This window comes from Motacilla alba, chromosome Z (assembly GCF_015832195.1).
Source record: "Motacilla alba alba isolate MOTALB_02 chromosome Z, Motacilla_alba_V1.0_pri, whole genome shotgun sequence".
Classification (NCBI taxonomy): Eukaryota; Metazoa; Chordata; class Aves; order Passeriformes; family Motacillidae; genus Motacilla; species Motacilla alba.
The window spans coordinates 46,065,384-46,077,864 of record NC_052046.1 but is presented as its reverse complement, the minus strand read 5'-3'; the positions used below and the strand labels follow the sequence as shown (position 1 = coordinate 46,077,864).

The window sequence follows — 12,481 nt, the reverse complement described above, 5'->3', positions numbered from 1 at the left end:
TCTGACCTAAAACTGAACATGGCTACAACTGGTTGGAGCCAGATGCAAGGGAGAACAGCCCTCTTTTCTGGTACTCAGAGACACATCTTTTTTCTCCAGTATCCAGCATAGAACAATAACAACAGAAATGGTCTTCTGTTGGACTGTAAAAATGAGACAAGGAGCAGAAGTATCTGGGAACATGGATCCTGCAACAGCCAAAAGCTGTTTGGGATGAGAAGGTTAAAGTCATCACCAGCTGGGTACAATGAAATAAACCCTACACACTCAGTTCAGAAATACAGCTATGTTTGTTAAACACAAATCAGAAGTGATAGCAGTATTTGCTTAATCGCAGACCCTATGCAGCTCAGATACATACCTCTAAAGCCAGGTTACAGTGGTTACATGGCCTGCATTTGAATGCAGTATGCATTCTTCCACCATCTTCACATTAAAAAAAATCACACCACACTTGAGCTGAAATAGAAATGTCTGTGACACATTCTACCAACTAATGTCTTTATTCGTATATTTTTTTTAAATGTGGTACTTTCTTGCAGTGACCACTATCCGTGACTCAACATGTGGACAGGGTCCACAATGATGTCACACAGGTCTAACAGTCAGTGAACCATCACACTTCAATTTTCAATGTTTTGCCAAGCATGTAGGTTCTAAGCACACAAACCCTGCAGCACTGTAATTATGCAGTAGCAACAATATAATTATAATTGCACTAACCAAGCAGGGGCAGTTCTGGGGAAAAAAAGAAATGGCAAAGAACCATCATTATGTAACAAAATGGTAAATACAGGATCCAACAACATAAAAGTGTTGGATCACACAGTATCTATCTTCTGTCATTCAAGCAGAACATACCATAGCAATCCAGAAGACCTGACTAGAACTCACTTTAAACATACTCGGTTTGCTCTATTTAATACAGATTTCAGAGTATCTGGTTAAGCAGACATATTTTCTATTTCTCTATTTAAAAAGAATGTTTTAAAACACAAAAATGAAAACTTGATCCTTGGTAAACACTGCAGAAGCTAAAGGCTGGACTTTAAAAATAAGTCAGCCCCACTAAACTCCATTTTCACAGCTGCTGAGAATTGAGAATATGGCAATCTTACCACAGGGTTTTTATTTCCAATTGTAAAATTAAGCACTGCATCTGCATCTTTATTCAGAAATAAAAGTTGGAGGATCTAATGATGCTGTGTAATACGGATTTATTGGTTCAAGCTGATGCTAAACCAAGTTTCTTGGAGATTTTGTACTCAACAGTGCCCCTGGTTTTGCTGTCATTTATACCTTTGATTTATGTTTCTAAATTCTGAGCAAAGCTTCTTCAAAATTCTTGAATGTTGTCTTTAGCACTATGGTAGTCACAAGCTTTGGAATCCTTAACACTCTACAACCTCAAGAAATCTCAATAGAGTGAAACAGAGTTTTGGTGGTTGAAATGTGTTTTTAGTGATACTCAACAATTTTAGAAAATTTACTAGAGATCTTTCTAAAAAGAGCTCATCATTTATTAGATAAATAGATTCTTAAAAGTATTGACCAGGCTAATCAGGAACATCATTATTAAATATTGATTCTGTTACTTTGTAATTTTAATAAGAATTTTAAGCATATTTTTTGTCATGTATTTTCTAAAGACCAAACAAAACATTATGAATCTTGTGCTACACTCTCTCTGTAAAATGAAAGAAACAAACCTGCTAACTCTTATGCTCCTAGGCAGACATTTTAAGAAAGCCCATCCCAAATATACATTAGAAATATTCTTCACAAGCCAAAGGCAGGACCCTAGACTAATATGAGGAAAGAGAGAGTTTTCATGCCATTTATCCATCTCTTTCTCCTTATGTCATTAGTTACGTCTCGGAAAGATTAACTTAATTAAATCTTCAATGTCAATCAACAGTAGCTATAAACTTGGGTGGAAAAGTGACCTTGAGTTAAAGAAAATTCAAAACATCCATCTTGATATTGAAGACTTTCTATTCTGTTCCACAACTCTGTCAGCAGAATCACCTGAAACAAACAAAACTTGGAGCACCACGCAGCAAGTAGGTGAGGATTTCAGCTGTTCGGGTGAATGAAGAGAAGGTGCTTTAAGAAAAGCCTTCTGGGAAAGTGACATCTTTGGTGACTCAGGTACCTCAGAGACACCTCTGCTCCCCTGAATTCAGCTGGGGATATTTGATGAGAGGACCTCAGTCCCTGGAGTGGAGAGAACAGCAGCATTCAGTTGCTAACATCTGTAGGGATCAAAAAGAAAACCCTGTGTCTGAGGCAGGGGAGGCCCTGGCCAGCTCAGGCTTATCTCCTGATAAGCAAAAGACACAGTATGGGCACCCAGCAAAAGGTAGCCAAGTCCCAGGCATCAGAAACAAGAAATACTGGAGCCTGCTCTTCTACAAAAGAAGCAGGGTTAACACAATTGTGTAACTGAAAATGTGCAAGGGCTGTGGAGACACTTGGCTTAGAAAAACAGATTGAGACTGCAGATCCAGATCACCCCTTTAATTTGTGAAACAACCTAGAAGACTCAAGAGCTGCCTCATGCTTATTCACTAGATATGATCTGCTCCTAAAATGAATCTGAAAACAAAGCAGCAGCCCCAGTTTTCAGTTCCCTGCAAAGTGTCTCTGCCCTTACACGTTCACTGAAATCCAGAGCATGCTTGTAATGCAGGCACGAGGCATCTCTTCACAAAAATGTCATTCAGAGACGCAGAAAAGTTTCTTTAGACCTTTATATCCAAATGAGGACAGTAAGGTCCAGGATAGCTATCAATGCACCTACTTCTCACTAGCTTTATGGTCTGTTCCGTTTTCTTACAAGCAGTGAAAAACTTTGCTTTTCTGCTCTTATTTGTTTTGTTTTCTATGTTAAACAAAAACGAACAACAAACAAACAAGGTGGTGAGAAAGAGGCAGAAAAAATAAATGTAGTAAAAAGTACCCAAAACACAGTAGTCTGCTAAGAAAATAACTCACTCACAATAAACCTGGACATCTATGACATGAAGGGTTAACAAATCTGTTGCTAGCCTTACCTTCCCCAAACAGATGTTCCACACAACATTAAACAGGGGCTAAAAAGAGGGGGGAGGCAGAGAACGAACTTTGGCGCAATATGGAATTTTTAAAGGCATTTCCTTTTCTGTAAGAGCCAAAAGCTGTGATCACTTAAGTCTTTGCTTTTTTAAATACAGATTAATTTTGCAGCTTTTGCCAAACTAAATGAATCCAGTCCTTGAAAGCCCCTTTTTAAAAAAAAAAAGAAATCATAGTTTCCTCAGTCATACTTGAAGTCTGAGGTTTTTTCCAAGAATGCCACCAAAAATGTGTATGAATTTCTCTCTCTCAACAATGAATTCTTAAGTATTCATGTGTGCAACACAGTTACAACAGTAACTTAGTGTTTCAATTCTCAAAACTTCCATATCTAAATAAATTAATTTTACTTAATAATTTGGAAATTTCTTTATTGTTTAGAGGGATTTTTTTTTGTTTGTTTGTTGGCTGGTTTGTTTTGATTCATTGCTTGGGGTTTTTAATCAGGTTGGCTTGGCTGATTATTTTAATTTCCTAAAGATAGTATCAAGTAATGCTAATACAGCTGCCCATTGTGAAATTCAATTGTTACTTAAGAGAACAGAATAATACTTTAAAACTTTATTCATCTGCATTTGGGAGTATTTTTCTTAATGAATAATTTAAAAGTTGATCATATTTCCAAACATTGATCCAGTTTTCTGATGACACAGATATTTGACAAACCTTCCTCTTCCTTAAAGTACAGTCCCTAAATGAAGCAAAAATTATTCAGGAAAGTGGACTCCCAAATGAAATATCTCTTTCGTTCCTGAAGAGCTATAATATATTTTTAAAAACCAGAAGTTAAAAATGTTAAATATGTTTAAAATGTTTAAAAATCAGAATACTGCTATTTCCCAAGTCACAGTGTACCTCAGAGATCCTTGTAATGGGAGAAATTTCTTTTTTATTGCAATAGTTATACATTTGCTGAACTAGACAAATGACACAAGTTAGAAGAGAAAAAATTCAAAAGTATTATGAAAGATCTATGTAATGTACATTGACGGCATTTTCCATGTCCTGCTTTCTCACCTCCAACATTATGCCTTTTACATATGAGAAAATTAATCCTGAAAAACATTAGCCCATTTTAACAGGCATAAAGGTGGCAGGAGGCAGGTAGTAAATGAAAACAACACTGATAAATTATGAATGATGTGATAAAAAAATCTTGCTAGGCAGGGCCCCACATTTATGTGTATGTTGAAATTGTTCACTATAGAAACAACCTTTACTAAACTCATAGTTGTAAATTAATGGTGGTGAATGGGACCACAATGTAGGAGAAAAACAGATAAATTAGTTAAATACTCTGACGTTATAGGTTCAAAACAACCAAAATTAAAATAGCATTAGATAATTCCAATTCTGTGTGGGTGAGGACTCTCATGTAAGTGGGGATTCCCAATGCAGATCCCACCCATGTATAGAGAAGGAGCCACCACATCACTTTTGTTCCAACACAGAAAAGGTATACATCCTGGAAAACAAAGAGGAATTCTTCTTCTACTCAGTGTAATGCAGTGGTCAACCCTTTTCAGACAGATTTATTTTTAATTAATTCCAAAACATTAACATTAATGGAATAAAATTTATTGTTTGTTATTTTGCCTTATTAATTTGTCTAGAAACTATGCTTTCATCTTCCTTAATCAGTTTGCTGTGTGCTGGGAATTGATTTGTGTCCCAAGCTTCTCCTCCAACAAATGAAGTATTTTTTCTCTTCTACAAGGTCAAAGAGTAAAGAGCATTTATTTCTCTTTCTCTGCTTATATGCTTGATTTATTTAGTCACAGTATATCCAATAGCAAAAGCCAAAATAAACAGAAAAATTATCAGACTCTAAGTAAATTGAGAGTAAATTGTGGTTTTCTGAATGCTATATAGTCCAGCACACCAATGAATGCTCTGAAGGTCTGTTAACACTACAACAACTTCCAGCTTTCTTTTAATGCATCAGATCAGAAACTGAGGCATTGCAGACAGTGAGGAACTTCCTGGTTGTATGTAGAAAATACTTAATAAATAATATTAATAATTAAAATCAACAATATAATTAAATAAATTAAAATAAATTAAAATAATCACTACTGACTTGACAATATATGGAACACCAAAGTTCCTGATACTGTAGTGCTACTTCAAACACTAAAAGAAGAACAAGTACATGACACAGATTGGGCAGATAGTGATTAAATTAAGTCCTCAGTGTCAGATTTGCATTAAATTGAGGTACTTTCTAGAAACATAAGTAACATACTCTGAAAACAGAAGCCATTTTATTATAATGGAAGTACCAAGCCTGAAGTCAGATAGAACTTGATCCATACTCACAACAGGGAAACTTTAACATCCAACTCTCAGGAAAACAGGCAGCACAAAGTCAGAACTTCTGGGACTCAGGTAAGAGACAGTTATACTCCCTTCTTCCCAAGCTCTTGCATGCAATTTTTCTGTCAGTACCTCAGACCTGAAGGAAATGTAGGCTTTGCTTCTTCATATGCATCACACATGATGAAAAATAACAGCAAAGAAGAAAGTAATACCCAAAACACAAGCTGATTCCTAAGTCACTCATATTTCTGATTGAAAGCACACACTTACATCTTCTGTAAAACACGAAACATACCACTTGCCTTTTAACTGTAAGGAAATTCATCCCAAATAGTCAAGATTTTTCATCAAGCATAAAATAAAATGACCCTCACTAAAACAACAGCTTGGAACTCTCAAAACCCTTTTTCTGTTAAGCATGTGTAAGGATCTTTATACTTTCGGGTGGTGAGAGAGGTAGCTGAACAGATGCCAAATACCATGAAGAGTTGTTTCAATATCTCTATTCCTTTGGAGATTTCAAATCTGGTTCCATAGACACCAAAAGACATCATGGGGCTGGATGGCTGCTCATGACAACGCCCCAATTCTGAGTACTTGGTTACAAGAGAAATTACTGGTAATAAACGACGATATTTTTCCAAAAGCTAATTAAAAGAGTCTTCAGAATATACTGGAAATTAATAAAAATGAAAATTGTGTTCACTTTTCAGCAGTGTTGTGGCAAAGGAACAGTAACTGTGCATCTATATTTTGATCATCATTTCACATGAAAAAACAAAAAAAAAAACACAAAGAAATAAACAATAAACCCCTCAGCCACTGAACAGAGAAAAACTGATATTTACATGAAAATTACTAGAAACTTGACAGTCCCTTTCCCCCCCCCCCCATGTTCTGTTTATACAAACATGACCCTTCTGCAGGAGAACAGTTCACAGGGGAAGAGAAAATGAACTAAGTGTTCAGTGCTTTAAGGCTGTGATGTCAGGGACCTGCTGTGCACAGGCCAACATTTGTATTACAGCCATTACTTATTCTTGCTAAGCGTCAAGTAACCCTGAAAAGATAACAGAAATATGCAAGATTTTTGAGTTCTCCTCAAATTTCCTCAAACACAGACAATGCACTGGTAGAAGGCAAAAGTAAACTGTCCCTTTTAATTCTTAGCAAGGCAACTGCTTTTCAAAATCTTTTTCCTCTTAGCATGAGCTATTTTAATTGAAATATTTTGGGGTGCCCACAGCCTGCAGAGCAGCTGTACTTTGTCACAGTGTGATAAAGCAGACCTGCTTTGACGGAGAGCAGGGTTACTAAGGGCTGTCATTCATATATGCTACACCGGAGCAGGAGATCAGTCATTTTTGAGTCCATGCCCTGCTCTTTATAAATATTTCCATGTGTTTGCAATTAGTTAGTGGGCTATTCTGGCAGCAAAGGTTATTGAAGGCTGTTTTCCAGAAGTGGATTTTTTCTTTTCTCCTGGTCTGTACAACTAAAACTAAACCTTAGCATGTCTAATAACTCAGCCAAACAGTAGGCTCCTGTACATATAGATCAAAAAAACCCTTAAATGGAAGTGTTTATCTGCCTTCCCTTGCAAAAACTGGATATGCTTTAGATCCAGAGGGCTGCAGAATGCAATTGTGAAGCTTTTAGCAACCTGTGAAAAGGAAGCCTCACAAAGGGGAAATAAGATTTCTGAAACATGGTTTGAGCTGCTATAGTGTTTGGAGGGCACTGAACAGGGGGAAGGACTTGACCCTGCTGATCTGAAACTTCACTGCATTAATTGTTTCACTAAGAAATTTAGTTATTTAAGTATTGCCCTTCAAGACATGTATTTGTTCATTTAATGATGCATTCAAAGTCACATTTCAGAAAAACATTGTTTTGTGCCTGACAGAAGTGCAACCTACATCCTCCTGGCGTAAATCAACACAGCCTTCAGAAACACATGGCATGACATACCACACATACACCAAAATACTGATTGTTGTTCTACATTGTTAACTTATCTATCAACCTGTGTCCCATAAATTGCTTCTTTTATGACAACAGTGGAATAATACATAGAAAATATCCTCAACCACATACAGTATTCAGGACTATTCATAATACACCACTACAATACTAGGGAATATGTTGGATTCAGAACTAGCACTGAATAAAGAAATATAACAAGATTAAGTACCTTTGTAAATAATGCTAGCATTTCAGCAGACTGATTCTATTCCTCAGTGAAATTAAAACCATAGTGCTTACTTCAAAATCCTTGGATACAAAAGGTAAAAATAAACAAACTGCAGAGTAAAGGGCTACAGTCTAAGAGAAAGTCCTTATGGGATTACTGATTTACCATCCAAACCATCCTTTGCAGTCTATGTGGCTTAAGAATTCAGTACAGTAAGAACTGAAGATGTAGCATAAAATAGTTGATTTCTTAATCTAACCTAACTATGTGACTGATTCTCTCATATCAGAGAATACAGTCCTGAAATGGCTAAGAGCATCCAAAGAGAATTAGAATAAACCTAATTTAACAGCTAACATAAACCACTATTTCTCATCCACATCATCCTATTATTGGAGTCTGCCTCTTCACTGCAGCACAAAGGCAACTGAGTCAATAATAAGCACCAGATACACAGTCAGTAGTAGCAGAATTAACTCATGTGGTTTTATCTGTTACAGAAACTATTTAAATACTTAATAATCCCCACAATTTTCAGTTTTTATAGAAGTCATACTTACAAGCTAGGCCAGAAACAAGTAATCACAAAAAGAATAAAACAGGTTGTTCTTGTACAGCACCACTGATACATTTCCATTTTAAAGAAGATGATCATGAGAGAATAGTCAAAAGAGTTGACTCTGAAAAGGTCTTTCACATTGAGTTACAATCAGCAGAATTACTCACACAGCTACTTAAAATTTATGTCATGGATTAGGTTTCAAATTAAGAAAATATCAGAATTAGCTAATACACAAGAAGGATGAGAAATAGGCTGCATGAAAGGGAGGACTCTAAAACAATGAAATCTTCAAGCATACCACACTGGTACTATAAAAAAGTCTGTTTAAAGAGAAAATCATTAGATGATTCTCAAATTCCATAGCTACACATAAACCATAACCAATTACATTTAAACCATATCTCCATATTATATATTTAATACAGATGTATTAAAAAGCAAGCCTACCATCTATTCCTCTTCAGTGCCTGGAAGGAAATAAGAGTTTGATCCAGAAACCAAATGCAATCTAATTTTTCCAGAACCAACTCAAATACAGACATAACCTTATGAGATATTTTGGTTTCAAGATACTTTTACCATTGGGGAATGAAATAGTCTGATAGCAGCTTCCAGGAATTCAGCGTACTTAAATCCAGGCACAATCAAAATCATGATAGGTGAAGTATCATTCCATGTGGCCCTTCAATTTCATCTCCAATATTTAATTATTAAGTACATGACAGGAATAAACCTGACTGGAAATATAAGGACATTATGTGGAATTGTATTTTTAGTAGTATTTACAGCTGCAATTTAAAAAAAAATGCTTTAATTACATAATGAAGGAAAAAAAAGAGAAAATAAAAGTATGTCCCTCATGCACAAAAAGATCAGTCAATACTTACCAGACATTTACAGTCCTAGACTACCAAAACTGAAAGTACTCCACAGAGAAGAGAAAATCTGCATTCCTGGTTCAGTACAGGATTAAACATTTCTGTCTCCACTCTTTTATAAAAGGCTAGAAACCATTTCACCATTGTTCAGGAAGCTAGCTGAAAATTCCTGTCTCAAAATATTCCAATTACCAGCAACTGTGTCTACCCAAGGAGGACTGCTTTATAAACAGATAGTGTAGCTTCACTACAACACTCTGACCTCTGAAGTCAATTCAATCCTCACTGGAATCCAGCCCGGCATATCATTCATAGCTGACTGTTGCAAAGGAATGCTTGCAATATGAAGGAGTAAGAGCAAGCAAGCAGATAAAAGGTAGTAGGTATGGCCAATAACATGATTGCACAGCATACTCTGCATCTTGAATTTCCCATATGAGATACAGTTGTGGTCTTCAACAGCATTTGCCACCTTTGATTCACAGTTGCTGATCTCTCTGCCAATGGAGAATTACTCCATACAGTATGTTTTCTAGTATTTATCCAACTCAGCTTCATGAGTTCCAAGAAACTGAACCTCCTTCAAGAAACTATTCCTGACAGAAACAGAAACCTTCAATGCTACAATACATTGCATTGCCAGTAAAAACACAAAAAGAACCCCAAAACCACCAAACCAACCAAACCCAAACCCAGGTAAGTTTATTATTATTTTCCATTATTTTACTATAGCCCTTGTTATCAGTGATGCTTTCACCATATAAATATTTCTGCACTTGCACCTTCCTTTGCCACCCTCACTTCCTCCAGCTGCCCACAACGGACCAATCCTCTTCATGCATTTGTACACAAATACATAGATCTTGATTGTTTTTGCTGCTTTTCTTCAAGCTTCTTTCAATTCATATTAAGATCTCTCTATTAATGGCACATTTACATCTGCAACAACCTGCAATGCTCCTGGGCAGTCTGCTTGCCAACCCAGCCCTTCTCAGGGGAGTCTTTATCTCCCCTATCCTATCTCCTTTTTCCCAGTAGGACTATGGCAGCAGTGTATCAGTTTATCCAGCCATGTTGTGACTTAGGTCAAGCGACTAACCAGGCTAAAAATAACACAGCAAAAGATTAAAAAGTTATTTTTAATGCAAATCAGTCTTCCAGTCCAGTTCACTACATGGCTGCACACCCTGTTGTGCCAGTTGATGATGTGATCTCTAGAGACTGGAATAAGCAGTGGAAAGCAGTAGCTGTAGTGCAGAACAGCACTGCCAGGAAAGGATATAGCTATGATACTATACAGTCTTCCTGTGAAGAACCTCTTGCCAGGGAGTGCCTGGAGCTGCACATCATCGCCTGCCCAGTGAGTCCTGTGCTGTGATGAAGTGCGAAGAAACACTCATTGGTGTAAGTGAGATACTGGCGAAATCAAGTCTATTTTTATTCTCCATTCCAAATAAAGCAAAGTATATCTTTAAAAGCAGAATAAGGCAGTATATTTTCACTGCCAGTAAAGTTAGTGTAAGAATTTCTATCCCTCCTCTCCACAGAATATTTTTCCAGTCATTTCAGCTATGCTCAAGCAAGCCAGATACAACGGTTTAGAAGTATCCCAACTTTGAGAAAAGACATTGTTCACTTAAAACCTCATCTTTTAATAACTGTGACCTTCAAAACAAAACAAAAACCTTGAGAAAAAACAAAACAAAACAAAACAAAAACAAAAAAAACTTGGATTCATTAAAATAGTTGTATGTTTATATGTAATTTGTGATCCAAGTGTCTGTGGACTGTACTGGATACAGCAAAACTTTGGCAGACATTGTTCTTCCAGTGACAGGACACCAAAACTATAATAATTCACACTGGATTAATTAATTTCAATAAATAAAATAGAATCTGATCTGAGAAAGACCCCGAGAACCTAGATGTCTTCACTTTTCTCTCATTGCCCTAAGGTTAAAAATGTACCCTGAAGTTACACAAAGTACAAATTTACTGTTGGAAGGAAAAGTCACCTGCACACACTGTCTTTCAGGAAGTGGCCAGTTGCCAGTGCCCTTTCTACCTCATGCCCTCATCTGGCAGGAAGGCAGCTACTCTGTTCACACTTCCTGCTATGTCTCTCATTCCTTATGCCAGATTCCTCTCCTCTTTTCAGAGGTCTCTAGACACTATATTCTCCATTTACATCACAGTTTTTAAAGTTTCCTTCTGCTTTCCTTTCACTCTTTACAACATACTGTTCTGTATTCTCACAAACTCTCACTACAGGGCTCTCACGAGAATTCCTTCTGTAGCCATTCCTCCACAGTCTTCCAAATGAAGGTCAATGCTCAGAGCCCACTTCAACCCCCAAATTCTCAATGTAATTGAATTTATTGACTGTCCTTCACCCTTCCCATCAGAAAACATGACCAAGATACGAAGTATAATCTTTATGTAGAAAGCTAAATATTTTTTAACTCCACACCATGTAAACTAGTAATTTTATTTGCAGCAGAATATTATTGTTGAGCATCCTTTCACTTAGACAAGGACAATTTCATCTCTCTGCTTCAGACCCCCAAAAGGTAGAGACCAATTTTTAGTTCTGCTACCGTAAGTTTTTATATTCATTTCACTACTGTGACAAAGCATTTTACTTTCTGCAGATGAGAACTACCAAAATTCTACTCTGACCAAGGGAACTTTACTACACACTCATTCAAGAACATCTAACTTCCTCGACAAGATATTTGAAAAATACATATTTATAAGGAAGATAATTTCAAGCAATTTTGAAGTATATAATCATAAATAAATTTGAACAAATACTGATTTTAAATCTGCAGTGGGATCAAAAGCCTTGCTTTAGCCAGATGTCCAATCCAATGATATCCAAATCAGAGATTAAAAAGTTAAAAAATAAAGGACAGCACTACAGGAACTCACAGCCTGTACAAAAATATATATATATATATATATATATATATATATATATAATCAACTTAATTAATGAAATCAAACATAAATGAAAGACTGATATCCAAGAGCTAAAGAACTCCATTCTGCACCAGCTGAAACAACCTTCAGTTTTGATCCAAGCACAGCACACAGCAATATCTTACCTGACAGGTAGTAGAGGCATGACATATCCTCACCCACCCAGAGAGGACGGAATATTATGGAAAAGGCTTCGTGATTATTGAGCACAAAGTAGACTACGCCGTAAGCATATGCCTGTTCTTGTTTCAAACCTTCATCTGTATCTTGTGGAAAGCAAACGCTAAGAACCTAATGATGTGCTAGATAATAATGATTATCTAGTAAAGATCTAACACATCCTACTGCTGACAAATCTGGACTTAAAAAATACTGCAAAGGTGTCATTGCTGATCCTGCAGAGGTAGCTTCGTCACTTCCCTTTATGCT

General features: G+C 36.5%; 1 protein-coding gene across 4 annotated transcripts in view; it reads right to left on the bottom strand.

Moving 5' to 3' along the window:
- Positions 1–12,481, bottom strand: part of ROR2 (receptor tyrosine kinase like orphan receptor 2) — a 152,560-nt gene that overhangs the window by 80,433 nt on the left and 59,646 nt on the right. Inside the window, exon 1 of one of the 4 annotated variants that reach the window (XM_038123503.1) lies at positions 9,080–11,916. The exons of the other annotated variants lie outside the window; for them this stretch is intronic. Within the exon in view, the coding sequence (XP_037979431.1) occupies positions 9,080–9,086 (7 nt within the window). The 5' untranslated portion in view covers positions 9,087–11,916. Of the gene's footprint in view, positions 1–9,079; positions 11,917–12,481 lie in introns of those variants that run through there. 4 annotated transcript variants of the gene reach the window in all.